This window comes from Podarcis filfolensis (genome assembly GCF_964270895.1).
Source record: "Podarcis filfolensis genome assembly, chromosome: 3".
Taxonomy (NCBI): domain Eukaryota; kingdom Metazoa; phylum Chordata; class Lepidosauria; order Squamata; family Lacertidae; genus Podarcis; species Podarcis filfolensis.
In genome coordinates this window covers 39,803,516-39,822,996 of record NC_139606.1, presented here as the reverse complement: position 1 = coordinate 39,822,996, position 19,481 = coordinate 39,803,516, and the positions used below count along the sequence as shown (strand labels likewise).

The window sequence follows — 19,481 nt, the reverse complement described above, 5'->3', positions numbered from 1 at the left end:
TGTTCTTCTCCAGGAAATGTCCGCTCACACTAGAGGTGGGCACAGCCCTGAAGGGGTGGAGGGCACCTCCTTAATTATTATTTTTTTAAAAGCAAGGAGAAGAAGCCACTTCATGCACTAGAACAGAGAGGCCTCTTGGGGAGAATGCATGCTTCCCCCTATTAACACTCATCTCTCATTGCATGTTAATGTATATTGTGTATCACGGTGTTATATAGGAGCCTAGGATGTTGCCTTTGGTCCATCTAGCTCAGTATTGTTTACCGTGACTGGAACATGTGCAGATGAGGGCGACCAAGATGACAAAGGGGTCTGGAAACCAAGCCCTATGAGGAACAGTTGAGGGAGCTGGGTGTGTTGAGGAAGAGGTGATTTGATAGACTTCTTCAAATATCTGAAGAGCCATCACATGGAAGATGGAACCAGCTTATTTTTTGCTTCTCCAGAGGTTAAGACTTGAACCAATGGATTCAAATGACAAAAAATGAGCTTCTAAATACAGTGGTACCTCGGGTTACATACGCTTCAGGTTACAGACTCCGCTAACCCAGAAATAGTACCTCGGGTTAAGAACTTTGATTCAGGATGAGAACAGAAATTGGGTGGCAGTGGCGTGGTAGCAGTGGGAGGCCCCATTAGCTAAAGTGGTGTCTCAGGTTAAGAACAATTTCAGGTTAAGAACGGACCTCCAGAACGAATTAAGTACGTAACCAGAGGTACCACTGTATTAGGGATAACTTTCTGGTGGTAAGAGCTGCTCAACAGTGGAACAGGCTGCCTCCAAAAGGTGGGTGACTCTTCTTCATTGGAGGTTTCTGAGCAGAGGTTGGATGGCCATCTGTCAGGGATTCTTTTGCTATGATTCCTGCAACGCAGAAAGTTGGACTAGATGACCCTTAGAATCCTTTCCAAGCCTACAATTCTACTATTCTATGAGCAGCAGTAGCTCCCCAGGGTTTCAGAAAGTGTTGCTGAATCCAAGGCTGCATACATGTTATACTTAAAGCACATTTAAAGTGCATCCACCAAACAACCCAAAGAACCATAGCTCAAATCCCCACAGAGCTACAGTTCCCTGTTACATAGGGATTAGTCTGTTTTTCCAAGCAGCCCTCCAGAATCTGCCTTGCAATTCATAAGTTCACTGGAGGCAAGGTTGCTTGGACTGGATATTCATACAAAATGTGGCTTGGATGTTCATACAGATGTTTGCAGAAGACTCAGCTCATGCCAGAATCAGCATGGTGGTGAAGTCCTCTTCTGTGAATTAAAATGACCCCATGTTGCAGAAAACATAGTGGATTAGTCACATTCCAAGGAACAGCAATTGTGCCCCGGGGATGCCTGTCTCATACTCATTTGCCCCTTCAGACCAAAAGCACTTCCTACCAGCATGATAAGGCAACCAGCTTTATCAATATCTAGCAAAGTGGGGATCTTTAAAGAACATTCCTATCTGAGCAGATAGGGATCCCTTCTTTCACTGACACACTTGACAATTGCTTCAAAAGTAAACGTAGCTGTGCTGGCCCATAAGGAAAATTCCAAAATCCATATCAGGGAAATACCAAATGTCGGTTTTGCAGTTAGTAATTAACAATATACCTGAAAGGGTTTGCTTCCAGCTACCTTCCTCCTTTGTTGTTGTTGTTTAGTCATTTAGTTGTGTCCAACTCTTCATGACCCCATGGACCAGAGCACGCCAGGCACTCCATTCTTCCACTGCCTCCCGCAGTTTGGTCAAAACCTTCCTCCTTAGCTGAGCCCAAATTCATGATATTTCACCTTGGCCCCCAGGCTCAGTTGACCCAGGTGATATGAAAGCTCTGTTTATAGTGGTTGCTGAGTGATCACTGTTTCAACACATGCAGATTATCACAATGGTTGCAGGTAGAATTTGTGAATGCATCCATAATTTACCTTATGTCAGCCTTCCCCAGTCTGGTGCCCTCAGAATGTTTTGGGGTTGTATTCAAAGTAGCACCATGGAGATTGTTTCATCTGGCAAGTATTTCTGTTTCCAGATAGGATGAGATCTCCCCTCTCCTCCCCACAACCCATGCTGTTCTGGGGGTTCTCCCGAACCCCTGGAACAGATTTGGGGAGGATGCAGAGGGTGTGTAGGGGGAGAAGAGGGGGTAATGTCCCATTACTGCAGCGTGACTCATTGTGCAGGCTTCTGCTAGTGCAGCAAGTTAATCAAATATGGCCCATTGACTACAACTCGCATGATCCTTGACAATTGGCCATGCTGGCTGGGACCAATGGGAGTTGTAGCCCAAGGCCTCTGAAGGACAGTAGGTAGGGGAAGGCTGCCCAGCCTTCCAGCTTTGGAGCCTTTGGGGTACATTTCATTTGTACAATTGTACAATTAATTGACTTCAGGCACACATCAGTAAAATACTGCATTGCATGAGCTCAGGAAAGCTGTAATTAGTTGAGCTGGTAAGAGATGAGCGAGTCTTGAATTTTAAAATATAGACTTTGATAAGCTGCGTCACGTATGTGCAGTAGGTGACCAGATGGAAAAGGAAAAATGTAAAAACTGAGCGTGTGCCAAGGTTTGAACATAGTCCAGAAATTTGCATTGACGTTACTCTTCCAACAATATATGGACATTTGAAACCACAAAATCTGTGAAGGGACTCAAAAAGAGGGAACCTCATAGGAGTTCTTGCTCTCCTGGTAGTTTAAGAAATAAAGCAGTTACAAACATAACATCTAATAAACTATGGCTCCAGGAATGGACCGATTTTGAGGACCAGTTTCTTTAAGAAGACATTCATACAGAACCATTATGTCAAAATGTGATTAGCACTGATTAGCGTGTTAACCTATTTCAATGTGTCCTAAGAAGGGCTGGAACTCTGCAGCAACTGAATGGCTGAGTTTTGAATTAAGAATTCTCTGGCTCATGTCTCACTTCTGCCATGACCTCAGTAAATGGCTTGAGACAAATCACTGTTTCTTATGCTATGTAAACATTCCCAACTTAAAAAGCAGTGAGGTTGTTCTTTTATCGCTGCGTTTCAAACCACATTTTCAGGTTGTTGTAAGGTGTTATGTATAGTGTTACAAAGGTTGTACACTACTCCCAACCTCTGCCAAGAGGTGTCAAAATTCAAGTGGGGTTCCAGTCGCTCACCCAGAATTGTTTTTCTGTTGGGAAATCAAGGCACAGCAGAGGCTAGTGTCTTTTAAGAAATATGGTATATTGTACACATATTTACACCTGGGTCTACTTTGGAGTTCAGAGCATGGCATCTCAAGAGGGGCTTGTTCCCCCAGCATTCTAGCCCTGGATTGTTCAGGCATCCTGACCGCCATATCTGACTCTGCCGCAGCCTGCCAAACTGGTTCCGGCCTCCACAGCAGCTCATGAAGTCCTGCCTGCTTCCTTTTATCTTCCCCAAAACCCTTGCTCCAAGCAACTCCTCCCCATCTGTCTTCTCGCCTCCTTTATCCAGACCTCTGTTTTTAAAAAGGACAGCATTTTTTTCTGTGCGACACCCTCTCCCATCACCCAGGCAACCTCTTCCTCTCACCTGCAGAGCCTCCTGCCTGGTTGACGGTTTCTATTGATGGCTTAATGAATTGTTTCCAGAACCTTTTCTTAAGGACTTCTGTCTCAGGTCGTCACCCTGGCTTGAAAGAGAAGCTTAGCCTGTATTTTTCACTGGCTTGGCATCTTCCCTTCAATACTCCAAATATTAACTAAGTTCTACCATTTATTATTTTCTAACATTCACTAACCCTAGCAGTTATGGGTGCCTTTGCACCCCCCAAACTCTGTTACCCCAGATCTGTAACAATAAGCTTAGTTTCATCCTCACATGTGCAGTATGCAGATAATACTGATGTGTTACCAGGTTTACTGAGGTATATGCTTGGAACTCTGCTATAGAAATGATAATTTAAGAAGTAATGTTATGCGATTGGAAATCTGGCTCTCGTTTAGCCATTTCAGTACGAGCTGTGTGCTGTCGAGAATTTGGCTCTAAAAGTGTTATTCCCACTTCCTGCTTTTTTATCTGTCATACAGAATGCTGATACATTTGTGGTTTGCTTGGGCGTGCTAATAGGGCATATGGTTTTGTAACAACACCATCCACTTTGTAGCAGGTTCCACTAATGCTTTTCATAATGTAGGAGTATAATTAGTTCTGATAAAACATTATTTTTTAAAACAAAACAAAAAAACAAGACCAAACCATATGCCAGGGAATGAAAGAAACATACCCTTGTTTATAAGATTGAAAACAAACTAGCATGCGTACATGGTGCCTGGATCATTGTGTTGTGTAATGTTTCTTCATTATTTTCATGCCTGGAAGCCAGTTTTGTTTTATCTTTGTTGGTAGCTGATTCATTTCTGAGTACCGTTCGAAGTGCTAGTTCTTATCTTCAAAGCTCCTCATGGTCTACACTAGACTATCTGATGAACTGCCTTCTCCAGTATATACTCTAGCCCACATGGTCTGATGAACATCAGAAGGCCTGTTCTGGGTCTGCCCATAGACTGAAGGGCATGCTTGGTGGTGGCACCTGTGCTGAGGAATGTCCCTTCCTAGGCTGACCCCTATGACTTTGTCAGGAGCAGGTCAGCAATAAACCACACGGAGTAAGTGAAGTTAACTCTTTATTAGACAAAACAAGGTATGCTCAGGAGTGCCTGGCCTAAAGAGCACAGGAGCTCTTCTTGGTAGGTCCTGCCCCTATGAAGCAATTGTGGAGACAGAAGGTCTCCACAGTTTTCCACCCCTGCCTAAGTCTCCTCCTCCCCCAGGTCCTTACCAAGCAATCTGAAACTATGCTGCCATGCCTGTCATTGCTCCTCTCTCTTCATACCTCTCCTAGTCCTGAGAGACCAAGGGGGAAGGAGAGTTTGTTGTAGCAAGAGGGCGAGACACCATGGCTTCTTCACCAGCCTGATTCATCTCTGCCTCTGGGCTTCCCTCCTCTCCTGCTTCTGTTTCTGGACTTCTCTCTGCCACAGACTCTCCCTGCTCACCAAGCCCTATTACTGCTTCAGCTTCTGATGCCCCCCCCCCAATTTGACCTCTGACTATTCATCATCATCCCACCAGCAATCTGCCCAGGCTCTGAGCCTTCTTACCTTGGGGGTTCCCCCATTGCTGCTCCCACCAATCACAGACTCACAGAATGGTCGAGTTGGAAAGGACCACAAGGATAATCTAGTCCAACCTCCTGCAGGGCAGAAATTTTTTACCAACCAGGACTCGAACCCACAACCCTGAAATTAAGAAGAGTCTCATGCTGTACTATTCTTTTGCATCCACCCAGCCCATGACAGACTTCTTCACTATAAGAGGCCAGATATATCATGAAGTCTAGCAATGTTCACTAAAGGCCGACTCAAAGACACGTGGCTTTGCCCTTGTGTTGGTTTGTACTACTACAGCTTTTCACATAAGGAATTATTTGTGGAAAGTGCCCTGCATGAATTCAGTCCTTCTCAGTAACCTGAACACTGACTGCAGTTGCTAGGAAATAAAAGTTTGTGTCCTGTACACTGAGACTTATCACAAGTTTTCTCTAGAAGGTAGGATGTTCTCGTTGTATGATTGGTATCTATTTGACAGTGTGGGCTCACCCACACTTCTGCTAGACACAGGTCCTAGCAGTTTTCCACTTGCCCTGCTGCTCCCCCCAGAAAACCTGCTTTTTAGTGCTAAATTGGAACAAATAGCAATCCGCATAAAACCCAATTACTGTTTGTTCCAATTCATCATTAAAGATTGGGTTCTGCTGGGGGAAGGTGGTGGGGCAAACAGGTATGGATAAGCCCTATGTCAGGCCTCAAATCCACTGTGGATCCTGAACCCAGAACCTGGCAGACTACTGGAAAGGATTTAGCCATGAGTTTGATCAAACTGTGGGAGGCAGTGGAAGACAGGAGTGCCTGGTGTGCCCTGATCCATGGGGTGACGAAGAGTCGGACATGACTAAACAACTAAACAACAATGCTATTACCAGGCTCTGACCTAAATAAAAACATGAGAAGAGCCTGCTGCATCAGGTCAACGTCCCATCTGGTCCAGCATCCTGATCTCATGTCTTTGCCTCTGTCTTACCCTTCTCAGCTTAAACAAGTGCTGGTGTAACACTCTATGTATCAGTTCTCACAGAGGAATACAGTTATTGTCTGTGGAAGAAGATGGGTCTCTGCAAGAGGTGTTGAACATTACCTTACTGGGGTTGGAGAATTAGAATTAAGTTTCTGCACAAAGTGTGGCAATGATATAATATTTTGACGGGGAAGTTGACAGGGCAGTGGAGCCAGAAATTAGAGCCAACAGCTGTGTATATTCCCAGCATGTTGTGCTGACCACATAAGGTGACATCAGCAAGTTCTTGCCATATTGAACCAAGACAAGACATTACTGTGGGAAGAGTAATGACCATTAAAAGCTGTTTGAGAGTACAGTGAACAAATGCATGGTACACTTGGATGACAGTACAGAGTCAGTTTCCTACTGACAATAGAAAAAATGGCAAAAGTTTCCTAATACTGAGGATTAGCCATTTCAAGAGCAAAGGAAGCCTTTTGTAGGCAAGCTAATCTATCTGGTAACTTGCCAGATACATTCCTGCTGAAGATGTCATCCTTCTTTGCTGACGATGAAGCAAATTTTGGAGCAAAATACAGTTTGTTCATATTAAGCTAAACTTCAGGAGCCGTGCTCACAGATGAATGTGATGACATAAAGGAGGAGAGAAAAAGTAAGAAACATCTTACATATACAGAGCTACCTTAAAATGGCTTTCCTGTTGTTCTGCTCCATGCCTCTTTAGTAGAGTGTGGAAACTTGAATTATCAGGATAGCCCTAACCATGTCTGTCATTCATTCCTGCGTCAGTGACCAAATGGTTGTCAGTTAAGCTGATTGCATGTGACTTGAACATTCCTTGCCAGGCAGGAATTGTGCTTTTCAGTGGGTACCATGCTGCCATGATACTGTAAGACCCAGCCTGGAAAATGTTGGACTAAGACCTGAGAGTCCAGGGTTCATTCCCTGGGTAACTTTGGACAAGTCACAGTCTCTCAGCCTAACCTACCTCACAGGGTTATTGTGAGGATAAAATGGGGAGGAGGAGAACCACAAGCTCTTGGTGGAAAGATGGGATATACAGTGGTACCTCGGGTTAAGAACTTAATTCATTCTGGAGGTCTGTTCTTAACCTGAAACTGTTCTTAACCTGAGGTACCACTTAGCTAATGGGGCCTTGCGCCACCACCGCACGATTTCTGTTCTCATCCTGAGGTAAGGTTCTTAACCCAAGGTACTATTTCTGGGTTAGTGGAGTCTGTAACCTGAAGTGTCTGTAACCCGAGGTACCACTGTAAATGTAACAATCAGTGCTATTTTTCTAGAGAAAGAGGTGCCGGGACTCATCATGAACACCTCCCTTGTTCCCTTATAATAGCAATGGTGCTCACTTGAGAGTTGCTGAATTTCAGAGAGCTTCAGCTGGGGAAAAAAGCCCTGGTAACAATAAAATTTAAAAAATAATACTTCAGCCTCTGTTGATCTGTAGGAAAAATGTGCTACCACTGGTGAATTGGTACAGATTTTTTGATCTGATCAATTTCATCTGAAATCAATTTCAGCTATGGACACTTCAACTTCTCTCATATGAACATATTTGCATTCTATTAAAGCAGTAGAATTGGTAGCTATTTCGATGTCAATGAAAACAGGAGATGGGAACAAGGGGTTATTACTTACACCACTGTTAGGTTAAGCCAATTCATAGAAATGAGGTGCTAGTCAAAGCCAGCTTGTCTAACTGACATGTGCCTCTCCGCTGGCTTCCTATCTATATGTAATTCCAACCAGCCTCTTTATCTGATTCTACAAGTATTACTGATGCCACAGCATTATCTGATTTGGCCTGTTTTCCCAAGAGCTCTGATGAGTATATATCTTACACTAGATGAAAGAAAACAAGATTAGGTTGATCCTCTTCTGACATCCTCTGTGTCAGCAAATTCCATGGAAATATTTCTTTCTGATCTCTGCAAAACCAATGTAGAAGCCATGTAATTAAAAGCACACATGTTGATAATTATTGAAAATTGAAGCACTGTTTCCCAGAACAACAAAGGTTTAAGTAAATAACCAGAACACTCATGTACCTACCACATAAAATGAGACAAAAATCCACTGCCTTGAAGAGTTACGCAATATTTTCTTCATACTGTTGAAAACAACGTAAACACTAACCTTTTAATTTTTAATTTTCCCCTTTACTTTTATCATCTTGGGTGTACGATATATATCCAATTTTACATATGAGAGTGGCTTTTGGTGGTTTGTGCATATTGTATGGAAAAGGATGCTGAGGTAGTGTAGTGTTGGTAAAATTATTATTGCCAGGCTCATTCAGTCATGAATTTGCAGCATTTACCAAATGAGATGCTTTAAAGCAATGTAGTTATTTGGCTGCTTAAAAAAAAGTGCGAACTGCTTACTGTTAATAATGCTGGTTGGGTATATGTTTTGTTCTGGAACAACTTTTATTAGCCACGTCAATGAAGAAACCAGGTTTTGTTTGTCCTGTTCTGTTTTCATGCTTGGAACACCATGAAATCAGTGTTCTTGTAATATTTCCCCTCGCCCCCTTTTTGCATCTAATCTCTCCTGGTTCCACTTTACTGGAATTCTGCACAGATTTCCTTGTGGGGGGATGAAGAATTTGAAGCAGTGCAAGTCAAAAATCCATTCTGTGTGCCAAACCAGCAAATTCCATTTGTTTATTTCTCATACTTCTTTCATTTCACTCGTATGCAAATATCTAAAATAGCAAGTTTGCTATGTTGATTTCCCTCTCATCTTTTGTTACCAAGTTAGCACAATCTACCATAATTTTTGAACTCTCAATTAAATAATGTGGAACAGAGATGGGAAGATTTCAGGCTTGTAGGATCTAATTTGCTTTTCTACTAGGAACCCTGTGGTACATGTATTTAGGAGAGTGTGTGTACTTAAGACATGACTCTAAAACATGATTATGAGAGGTGAAAACTTTCCCAGAGAAGCAGTCAAGCATCATACTATTGTGTGCCTAAACAGGTTGTTCATATCACACCGATGGTTTATTTGGGACAATCAATAGAGCATCCATTTATAACAAAACAAAACAAAAAGAATCATAAGTCATATGTTGGCTAATATGGTGCAGCATAAGCATAAAATCACAGGTGCATTTAAACTCACAACTTAACACATTTATACTCCCAGCCTAAAGAAATTAGAGATGCTAATCTCCAATATAAATAAAGCAGTGGAATTATGAAATTCCTAGAAAACAGAGAAAGATCGCAAAGTGCAATCTCCTGTGCTTGGAGAGGCTCTTGAAGCTTTTGATTATGATATGCATGTGAAACAGCATGCATGGAAGTGCAAAAGTATTTGCCTGAGTATGTGTGAACCAGAGAAAAGTCAGGTCAAGCGTTCTCCCATTACACCCCAGATACCACTGTTCAGAGCCAGGTGTACTCTAGTGGCTCTGGAGGGTCGACCTCCTCGTAGGATTAAGAGACAGGCTGCCTCTGAGCACATGCTCAGTTCAGGAATTGGGCCCAGTTACAAAGTGAAGCTCAGAGACATTCCTTACATAAACCCACTCCTGGTTTTATCCCCAAGCTTTTTTGTGTTAGAGCATTCATTCTGTTGTAGTCAACGGAATAGAGCTATTGGTCATGTTGGGAGCGTGTGGTGCCCATAACAATTTCTCCTGTTTGCAAATGTGCCATCAGGCCCAAGCAAGTTGGCAATCTTTGTACTAGAAGATCCTGCTCAGCCTTCCCCCAAGAACTGCTCACCACTAAAAATGTACTGCTCATCAATAAAAAGCATGTTCTACAATCATTAATTGGCTGACCCACCCTTAAACTATGTGAAATCTCCAAATAGGTTATTATGTGATGTTCATGTCACTTACTGATGGGGTGGAGTGAGATCCCACAAAACATCTGAGTCACCATGAGAGCCAAGTACTTTTTCCTGAAAAGGAAGTAGACTGAAATGCTCATGACCTATTACAGTTCAGTAGCAAATTGAATTGGCCTGAAAGGAAACATTGGCCAATGTTTATTTTTCCACCACAATCCTGAGACACCAAGTGTTTCCTAAACCCCACAGGTATTGTTCACATTCATAATAGATATTTATTTTTAGAGTGGGGGCACAGATCTTCTAAGAGATAAAAATGCCATTGGTTGAGTGAGGATATTCTGCTTAGGTATTCAAGAGCCTGGGAGCCAATGGGTTGGATTTCAGTGGGACCAACTTAGTCTGAACCCATAAACCTTCATATGATCATTTCCCTAATGGAAATAAGGCTACAAAGAAGAACTCTGTGCTTGATTTTTCTCCTTCAACTGGGGCAAATAAAATGGTGAAGCAGCTACAGAGCTTAAGGATGGCAATGGAGAAGGAACCAGGGTATTGGAAACTACAATAGTACATGGTAAGCTGCCTTATCGCAAGTTAGACCTTGGTCCATGCAGGCTATCTCAGTATTGTGTATAATAAATGGCCACAAACTAGTTTCAGGTGAGGTCTTTTTAGCTGTCTCTGGAGATGCAGGGTGGGGATTGATCCAGAACCTTCTGCATGCAAAGCATCTGTTCTGCCACTGAGTTAAAGCCCCTCCAGCAATAATGCTTCACAGTTGCATGGCACATACTGAGAGCTCAAAGTGCTACGCACATGCTTTATATTCGTAATCCTTATTCAAACAGCTCTGTTAGGAAAGACAACAGCATTAGCCTTGTATTGCAGATGTGAGGCTCAGGATGGAGAAAGAGTGGTTTTCTGTGGCTCACAGCTACTTCTACCGGGGAAAGCTTACTGAATTCATTGAAACTACAGCACTGTGATAATGATGGAAATTTGAGAAGTAATAAGACCTATGTTTAGGAGACAAGCATAGCACTGGCTAACTGCAAGCCCTTCTTTGCTCTGTTGTCGTTTAGTCGTGTCCAACTCTTCATGACCCCATGGACCAGAGCGCGCCAGGCACTCCTGTCTTCCACTGCCTCCCGCAGTTTGTTTGTTTTTTATAAAATATTTATTAAGGTTTTACCAAAAACAAAGGTTTACAGAATAAAAAGAAAGCATAAAAAAGAAGAAATAGAAAAAATACAAAAAATACAAAAATACATAGAAAAGAAAAAAGAAAAAAAATACAAGATAAAAAATTAAAAAACATATCTATTTTTTGGTTATCTTTAAGCTCATTTGCTTGTTTCCTTGACCTCCTCACACCTCCCCTTTTTGTATTCCCATTTACATAATCAATTCAGCAAATCCTTACCCTCTTTCATTTATCTTAACTCTATATCTTAACATATTATAGCTATATATTTTCATTCATTAGCAATCTATTTTTGCATATTCTTATTAACTTTGTTGCTAATGCCACTTATTTTCAATCCAGCATCATTTTAATATTCATTAATTTTACAATATTTCTGCAAATAGTCTTTAAATTTCTTCCAATCTTCTTCCACCAACTCTTCTCCCTGGTCTCGGATTCTGCCAGTCATTTCCGCCAATTCCATATAGTCCATCACCTTCATCTGCCACTCTTCCAGGGTGGGTAACTCTTGTGTCTTCCAATACTTTGCAATAAGTATTCTTGCTGCTGCTGTTGCATACATAAAGAAAGTTCTGTCCTTCTTTGGCACCAATTGGCCGACTATGCCCAGGAGAAAGGCCTCTGGTTTCTTCAGGAAGGTATATTTAAATACCTTTTTCATTTCATTATAGATCATCTCCCAGAAAGCCTTAATCTTTGGGCACGTCCACCAGAGGTGAAAGAATGTACCTTCATTTTCTTTACATTTCCAACATTTATTATCGGGCAAATGATATATTTTTGCAAGCTTGACTGGTGTCATGTACCACCTATATATCATTTTCATAATATTCTCTCTTAAGGCATTACATGCCGTAAATTTCATACCAGTGGTCCACAACTGTTCCCAGTCAGCAAACATAATGTTATGTCCAACATCCTGTGCCCATTTAATCATAGCAGATTTAACCGTTTCATCCTGCGTATTCCATTTTAACAGCAAGTTATACATTCTTGAAAGTATCTTAGTTTTGGGATCTAACAGTTCTGTTTCCAATTTTGATTTTTCCACCTGGAAGCCAATTTTTTTGTCCAAATTATAGGCCTCTCTTATTTGATAATAATGAAGACAGTCTCGCACGTTATCTTTTAATTTCTCAAAACTCTGCAATTTCAATTTGTCTCCTTCTTGTTCCAAAATTTCCCAATATTTCGGCCATTTGGCCTCCATATTGAGCTTTTTCTGAGCCTTTGCTTCCATCGGTGACAACGACCTTGGGGTTTTATTTTCAAGTAAGTCTTTATATCTTATCCAGACATTAAACAATGCTTTCCTGACAATATGGTTTTTAAATGCTTTATGTGCTTTAACCTTGTCGTACCACAAATATGCATGCCACCCAAAAACGTTATTAAAACCTTCTAAGTCCAAAATGTCTGTGTTCTCAAGAAGCAGCCAATCTTTCAGCCAGCAAAATGCTGCTGATTCATAGTAAAGTTTAAGGTCTGGCAGGGCAAATCCGCCTCTTTCCTTTGCGTCAGTTAATATTTTAAATTTTATTCTGGGCTTCTTGCCCTGCCAGACAAATCTAGAAATGTCTCTCTGCCACTTCTTGAAACAGTCCATTTTGTCCAAAATTTGCAATGATTGAAACAAAAATAATATTCTTGGCAATACATTCATCTTTATAGCTGCAATTCGACCCAACATGGAAAGCTTCAAATTTGACCATATTTCTAAGTCTTTTTTCACTTCTGTCCAACATTTTTCACAGTTATCTTTAAATAAGTTTAAGTTCTTAGCAGTCATATTAACCCCCAGGTATTTTACTTTCTTAACTAATGTTAAACCTGTCTCCTTCTGAAACCTCTCTTTCTCAATCAGTGTTAAATTTTTCTCAAGAACTTTGGTTTTTGACTTGTTCAACTTAAATCCTGCCACATGACCAAATTCTTGAATCAGTTCTAATACTCTTTTCGTACTAGATTCTGGCTCCTGTAACGTCAAAACTAAGTCATCTGCAAAAGCTTTCAGTTTGTATTGTTTGGCTCCGACCTGTATACCTTTAATCAGACGGTCCCTTCTGATCATATTTAGCAGAACCTCCAGGACCGAAATAAAAAGTAATGGGGAAATTGGGCAGCCTTGTCGTGTCCCTTTCTCTATCTTAAATTCCTCTGTCACCACATTGTTAACTATTAGTTTAGCCTTTTGTTCTGAGTAAATTGCACTTATACCATTTTCAAACCCTTGACCAACCCCCAGCCCCTGGAGATTTTTCTTCATAAAATTCCAAGAAATATTGTCAAAGGCTTTCTCAGCATCTACGAAAATTAAAACTGCTTTAGTATTGATGTTCACTTGCAACTTCTCCAAAATGTTAATTATATTCCTCGTGTTGTCAGACAAGTGTCTACCTGGGAGAAAGCCAGCTTGGTCCTTATGCATCTCTTCCACTAATACTTTTTTTAATCTATTAGCCAAAATATCAGCAAATATTTTGTAATCCACATTGAGCAGGGATATGGGGCGGTAATTCTTAAGTTGTGTCTTTTCAGACTCAGTTTTCGGTATAAGCGTAATATAGGCTTCCTTCCACGACTCTGGCGCTTTTCCCCCCTCCAAAATTTCATTACAGACCTCCTTTAGTGGTTGAATTAACCAATCTTTCAAAGATCTATAGTATTTTGAGGTTAGGCCATCCGGCCCTGGAGATTTGCCCAACTCCCGCAGTTTGGTCAGACTCATGTTTGTAGCTTCAAGAACACTGTCCAACCATCTTGTCCTCTGTCATCCCCTTCTCCTTGTGCTCTCAATCTTTCCCAACATCAGGGTCTTTTCCAGGGAGTCTTCTCTTCTCATGAGGTGGCCAAAGTATTGGAGCCTCAGCTTCACGATCTGTCCTTCCAGTGAGCACTCAGGGCTGATTTCCTTCAGAATGGATAAGTCTGATCTTCTTGCAGTCCATGGGATTCTCAAGAGTCTCCTCCAGCACCATAATTCAAAAGCATCAATTCTTCGGCGATCAGCCTTCTTTATGGTCCAGCTCTCATTTCCATACATCACATCTCTGCTCTGTAGTTTCCCCCAAACAGATTTGTTAAAGTGCCTTAGGATTTACAATGTCACTATTAATCTGGCCTTATTAAATTCCTCATGGAGACTAGATGGTCAGTTGCACCAAACCATGTTGTCCTGTGTATGGTTGACAAGTCAGATAAGATTGCAAGCATCAAACTGAACATTAAATGCAGAGGAAGAGGTTATTAAGAAAAGATCAAAATAATATTATTTTCACTATGCATTTGCATGTTTTTGGTCTTCATAATCACTGTAATTAGATTAAGTGCCTAATTAATATTACAGACAGAGGGTTTTTTTTTCCCTTGCGAAAAACATTGCAAGAACAGAGACAGAAGAGGATAACATGGTGAGATTTTAAGCCACAGAGGATAATGGTCTTTACTGATTAGTTCAAGAGAGGAGCTTCTACATCTTACAATAGTTTAGGAGAGGCTGAGAGGTGCAGTTGGAGAGAAACTGGTAATGATTAGGTGGATGAAAGCCTTTTCTGAGGGCAGGAAAGCTACATAGGAAAATGGAAATTATGAAGGGAGGGAAGGAGAGAAGTATGAAATTGTGACAAATGTTGCATGTGAGAATGAAAGCCAGAAATTGAAAATATTTGTATGGACAAAAACATTAAATATTCTGCAGTGGGAAACTTGGGGGGAAGCTATAGTTTTGTATGGTCTTGCCAAGTCCTTTTAGTGACTAAGGAACTTGTTGAAGAGCTAAGCATTTTAATTGTTGCCAAAACTGAATATGGCCCTGTTATTGGAGGCTGCAATCTGGTACCAACTTACCTGGGAGGAAGTTACACCAAACTTAATGGGGCTTACATCTGAGGAGACTTAGGACTGCAGCAATAGTTTTGCCATCTTCCTCCTTCACTTTTAAAATGGTTGCCTCTCATAAAGTTTGGCAAAGTTCTGTTTCATTGTGTATGGCTGACTGACAACTGCAGTGAACCTGCCTGGATGCTTAAATGAGATATCAAAGTACTTTCTGCAGAATTTCATCGAAAAAGGTGTTGTTTATAATTATTATGAAAGTATGTTACTTAAAAAAAAAAGAATAATACATTGTTACTGGTCTGGAAGTTCCTGTGCAGATGGCGTAAAAATAAACAAATATTTTCCCACATGTTTTCAAATTTTCAAATAAAACTAAAAGCCCTAGCATTCAATTTTATTTTATTTTTGGTTTTGTTTTATCCAGGTCAGGATGAGATCCCGAAATCAAGGTGGAGAAAGCTCATCCAACGGGCATTTCTCCAAGTCAAAGACCATTATAAGCAACACAGAAAACCAAAACCTTCCGGAAGATGCAAAGAAAAAGAACAAATCTAACCGGAAAGAAGATGAAGGCTCAGGCTCAAGCAACGTCAAGCAGCACAGCAGACTGCCAGGTCCTAGTGAGCGGAAAAGCAAGAAATCAATAGATCTTTCTAAAGAGGATCTGATTCGTCTCCTTAGTATAATGGAAGGAGAACTGCAGGTATATCAGAAATTCTCTGCCCCTCTATTTTTTTGAAATATTTTTTGCTTCTATGCTATAGAAAACATTTGTGCCTTGACATATATAACACAGAGTTCGTGTGTACATGTGACATATAACCCAACCATTTTGAAGACATATGTCTGGGCTCCTTTGGTAGGAAGGCCTTATAAAAAATTAATAATGATGAATTAATGATCTTAGGGAGAACACTTGGACTCTCCTTCAAAGGCATAAAGTCCCAGTTGACTTGGAAGAAAGGAGAAGCTGAGTCTCCTCTCTGAGGTCAAGAAAGATTGAAGGCCAAACTACATCCCTGTGATCTCTGTAAAGGAAATGAGAGCCCAGTTAGTCAGCATCTAAGTCTGTATGACTCCATCTGTCTCATAACAGCATCCAAAAATCACTAATTAGGAAAGAAAGAAAAAATCCCATTGTACAAGACAGCATCACACAAACAGAACAGGGAAGCCTTTTGCCAGAAAATACACAGAAACATATAATACTTCTCTGCCCAACAAAAGCAGTACTGAAACTCAGCACCTATTATACCAGCATTTGTTGATATTCTCAGGGGGAAGGAGCTATTGAAATGAATAGACTGAATGATCCACAGGGTGGTTGTGTGTCTGTTTTAAAGAAACTATTGCCCCCCAAACCTCCCCCCCCCATGATGACTCCATGATGTCAAATCAATGGATAGAGTGGCCCAGATGATAATAAGCAAAAGGTGAAGAGTCTGGCAGACTGCCCAGCTGTTGCAGTGACCTAATACAGTGGTACCTCGGGTTACAAACTTAATTCGTTCCGGAGGTCCGTTCTTAACCTGAAACCATTCTTAACCTGAGATACCAGTTTAGCTAATGGGGCCTCCTGCTGCCACTGCACCACCACCGTGTGATTTCTGTTCTCATCCTGAGGTAAAGTTCTTAACCGAGGTACTACTTCCAGGTTAGCAGAGTCTGTAACCCGAAGTGTTTATAACCCGAAGCGTTTGTAACCCAAGGTACCACTGTACATTGTAGCATGTTATATATGCTTTTCTTTTCCTTTGCTGTATGCAGTCAACTCTTTGCTCAGTGTTTTGAATTATGGAGCTTTAACCATAGTCTTTTCTCTCTGGGTCTTCCTATACGAAGAGCCAATGGCTGACTAGCCCTGCAGCTGTTTTTAGTGTTACACTAATGCCAGGCATCTGCAAACAAATCTTTATACATTTTGTGGCGATGAAACAGGGAGGGGCTATCTTTGCTATCAGGGTTTATCCTGTTGTGGAAGAAGGCAGCTGGATTTTTATAACGTGGTTGAAAAATTCACTGAAATGTTTGACAGACTGGGTGAGGGGAGGTAGGAGGCAGGAAGAAGCACCACCTGACCAAAATAGATAAGGAAAGGACCTTTCAAACACACGAGGCACGAGATAGGAGAGGAACCTCCTGCTAACAACACAAGCGCCACCCAGATACCTCTTCAGATATCATAGGGCTCCAATTCCCATCAGCCCCAGCCAGCACAACCAATAGCAGTCCAGCAGCATCTGGTTGAACTAGCTACCTCATTCCCCTTCCAAAATAAACGAATCCAGGCTAATCGACAGCAGGGATTTTTCTTTGCTAGCAGCTACAAATGGAAGGATAGTTTTGCATTAAACAGCCATCATGTCACAACAGAACTGATTTAGTCATAAGCAGGGGTGCCTGGTAAGGGGGGTAGGGGACAGCCCCCCAAATATTTTAAATGAAGTGGCCAGGCCTCTTCAAAGTTCTGTGGTGGTTTCTCGCAGCCCTACCTGGTAATGCCAGCGATTTAACGCTATTCCATTGGCCTATGGCCCTTTCCTACGGTATAATCGCTATGCCATAGTGGAGCACCTCTGCTTCCTTTGCTGTGTGAGGGAACGCGTGTCTGTGTGTGTGCTCAGAATAAAGGAAATCTGACACAATAATGCCATTCATCACATACCTCTGTGTTCTTGCATTGCCTATCAATAGATATCAATAGATTATCAATAGGCTGGGATCTCTTGGTCTTCTTTTCAGGTGCAGGCCACACGGCTTTCGCAAAATATATGCCTTCTTAATGAGAACAAATGCAAAACAGCCAACTTCAAAAGGATTTGCCTTTCTAGTTTTGTGTGTGTCTGGTTTAAAGGCTCCACCTGTTGGCCAGCTCAAATGGAACAAGTGCTGCACATCAAAGTACTGCTGTTCCTGTCTTTTGCTCAGTAGGCATTTAACTTGATTTTCTTTTTTAAAAAATAACAATTGACATCTTTAAAAATGCCATTAGATTCTTGCCAAACAAGTGTGTCGTTGGGCATATTCCCATCAGATATCAACACTTTGCAAGGAACTTTGCAAATTAAATATGTGGCAATAAAAAATGAGGGACAATTTGCATTCTTAGTTATGATACTGCCACCAAAATTATGTGGAAACTAAATTAAGTCCAAAACCCATTTTACTGACGCATCTGTTTACCACAAAATAGATACTTGTGCTGCTCTTCTTAAGTGATCAGTCAGGGCTTTACAATAGCTCAGGCGTAGGAAACCTGTAAGCCTCTGGATGTTCTTGAACTCCCAATTCCTGTCAGCCCCAACTAGCATGGGCAATAATCCGGAATAATGGGGCCTGTAAATTAACAACATCTGGAGGACCACAATTTGCCATTCCTGCTGTAGATGAAACTAGGCCTGGATGGTGTGGAGGGGAGAGATTTTACAAAGGGGAAGGCTCCCCCACTGAGAAGGCTCTCTCACATGACACCACAATGTGAGCAGCAAGCCTCAGCCAGAGGTTGTAGAGCCAAGAAAGCACAGCCAGTTTTATGGGGAGCTAGGCCTTGAAGTGGGCTTCACTACGCTATGACTTGTGAACGTTCCTTGCACATATAAACAGTGGAATAACTCAGTTGGTAGAGCATGAGACTCTTAATATCAGGGTCATGGGTTTGAGCCCCACGTTGGGCAAAAGAGTTCTGTGTTGCAGGGGGTCGGCCTAGATGACCCTCGTGGTCTCTTCCAACTCTACAATTCTATGTTTCAAAATACAACAGGCCCAATCCTTTCGTGGTTACTACTTTTTTGCAACTCAGTATGACCTCTTGGTACTTGTACACTATTTGTGTCTTCTGCTCTGGTATCTGTATCCAAGCAAGACATGGACCACCCAAAGCTTGCCTTTTTTCCTGTCTCCTGTGTGTGTTTATTCAGTGATTCATTTAGGTAACACTGGCTTGGATCCAAGGAAGCATTTGAGAGAGTGGATGGCGCTTTCACTTGCGCAAAGGGGTGGTGGTCTTGGATTTCTGCCGTTTCCTCCACACAGCTGCAGCCCTCAGGCCACATCAAATGCTATTCTGGAGTATGCCCCTGACTCTCAAGAGAAGCTTCTTTTTTGGGTGGCGGGGAGGGGATGAGGTTGCAGGAAAGCCTCTTTCCATGAGCAGAGCAGAACTCACAGTTCCCAGGCTCTACACCTCTCTGTGAGAAATTTGATTCTTAATCTAAGGGGAAAGCTAGACCTGACTATGCTAGATGTGATCAGTTTGACAAGGCACGTCTGTGATTTTTGGTTAGCAAAAATGTAAGCAGGGATGGTGAATCTGTCAATATCAGTTTCTCTCAGTTTCTCAGTCTGAAGTTCCGTTATCCACCTCTTTTTATTTTAATATCTTTCTGAAAATTCACCAGCATTTTAGTACAAATTTCTCCTTATAAACACATTTGCATTCAGTTTCCCCAATACACATTTTTTTGCAATGCATTTTTGTATCTTATTTTCAGTAATATGTGATTTTTAAAAAATGC

At 41.5% G+C, this 19,481-nt stretch overlaps 1 protein-coding gene across 7 annotated transcripts in view; it reads left to right on the top strand.

The window, feature by feature from the left end:
• Positions 1-19,481, top strand: part of FILIP1 (filamin A interacting protein 1) — an 83,957-nt gene that overhangs the window by 27,484 nt on the left and 36,992 nt on the right. For all 7 annotated transcript variants that reach the window (XM_083608119.1, XM_083608117.1, XM_083608114.1 and 4 more), the window contains one exon: positions 15,392-15,670. In XM_083608119.1, the coding sequence (XP_083464245.1) occupies positions 15,398-15,670 (273 nt within the window). In that variant the 5' untranslated portion in view covers positions 15,392-15,397. The remainder of the gene's footprint in view (positions 1-15,391; positions 15,671-19,481) is intronic.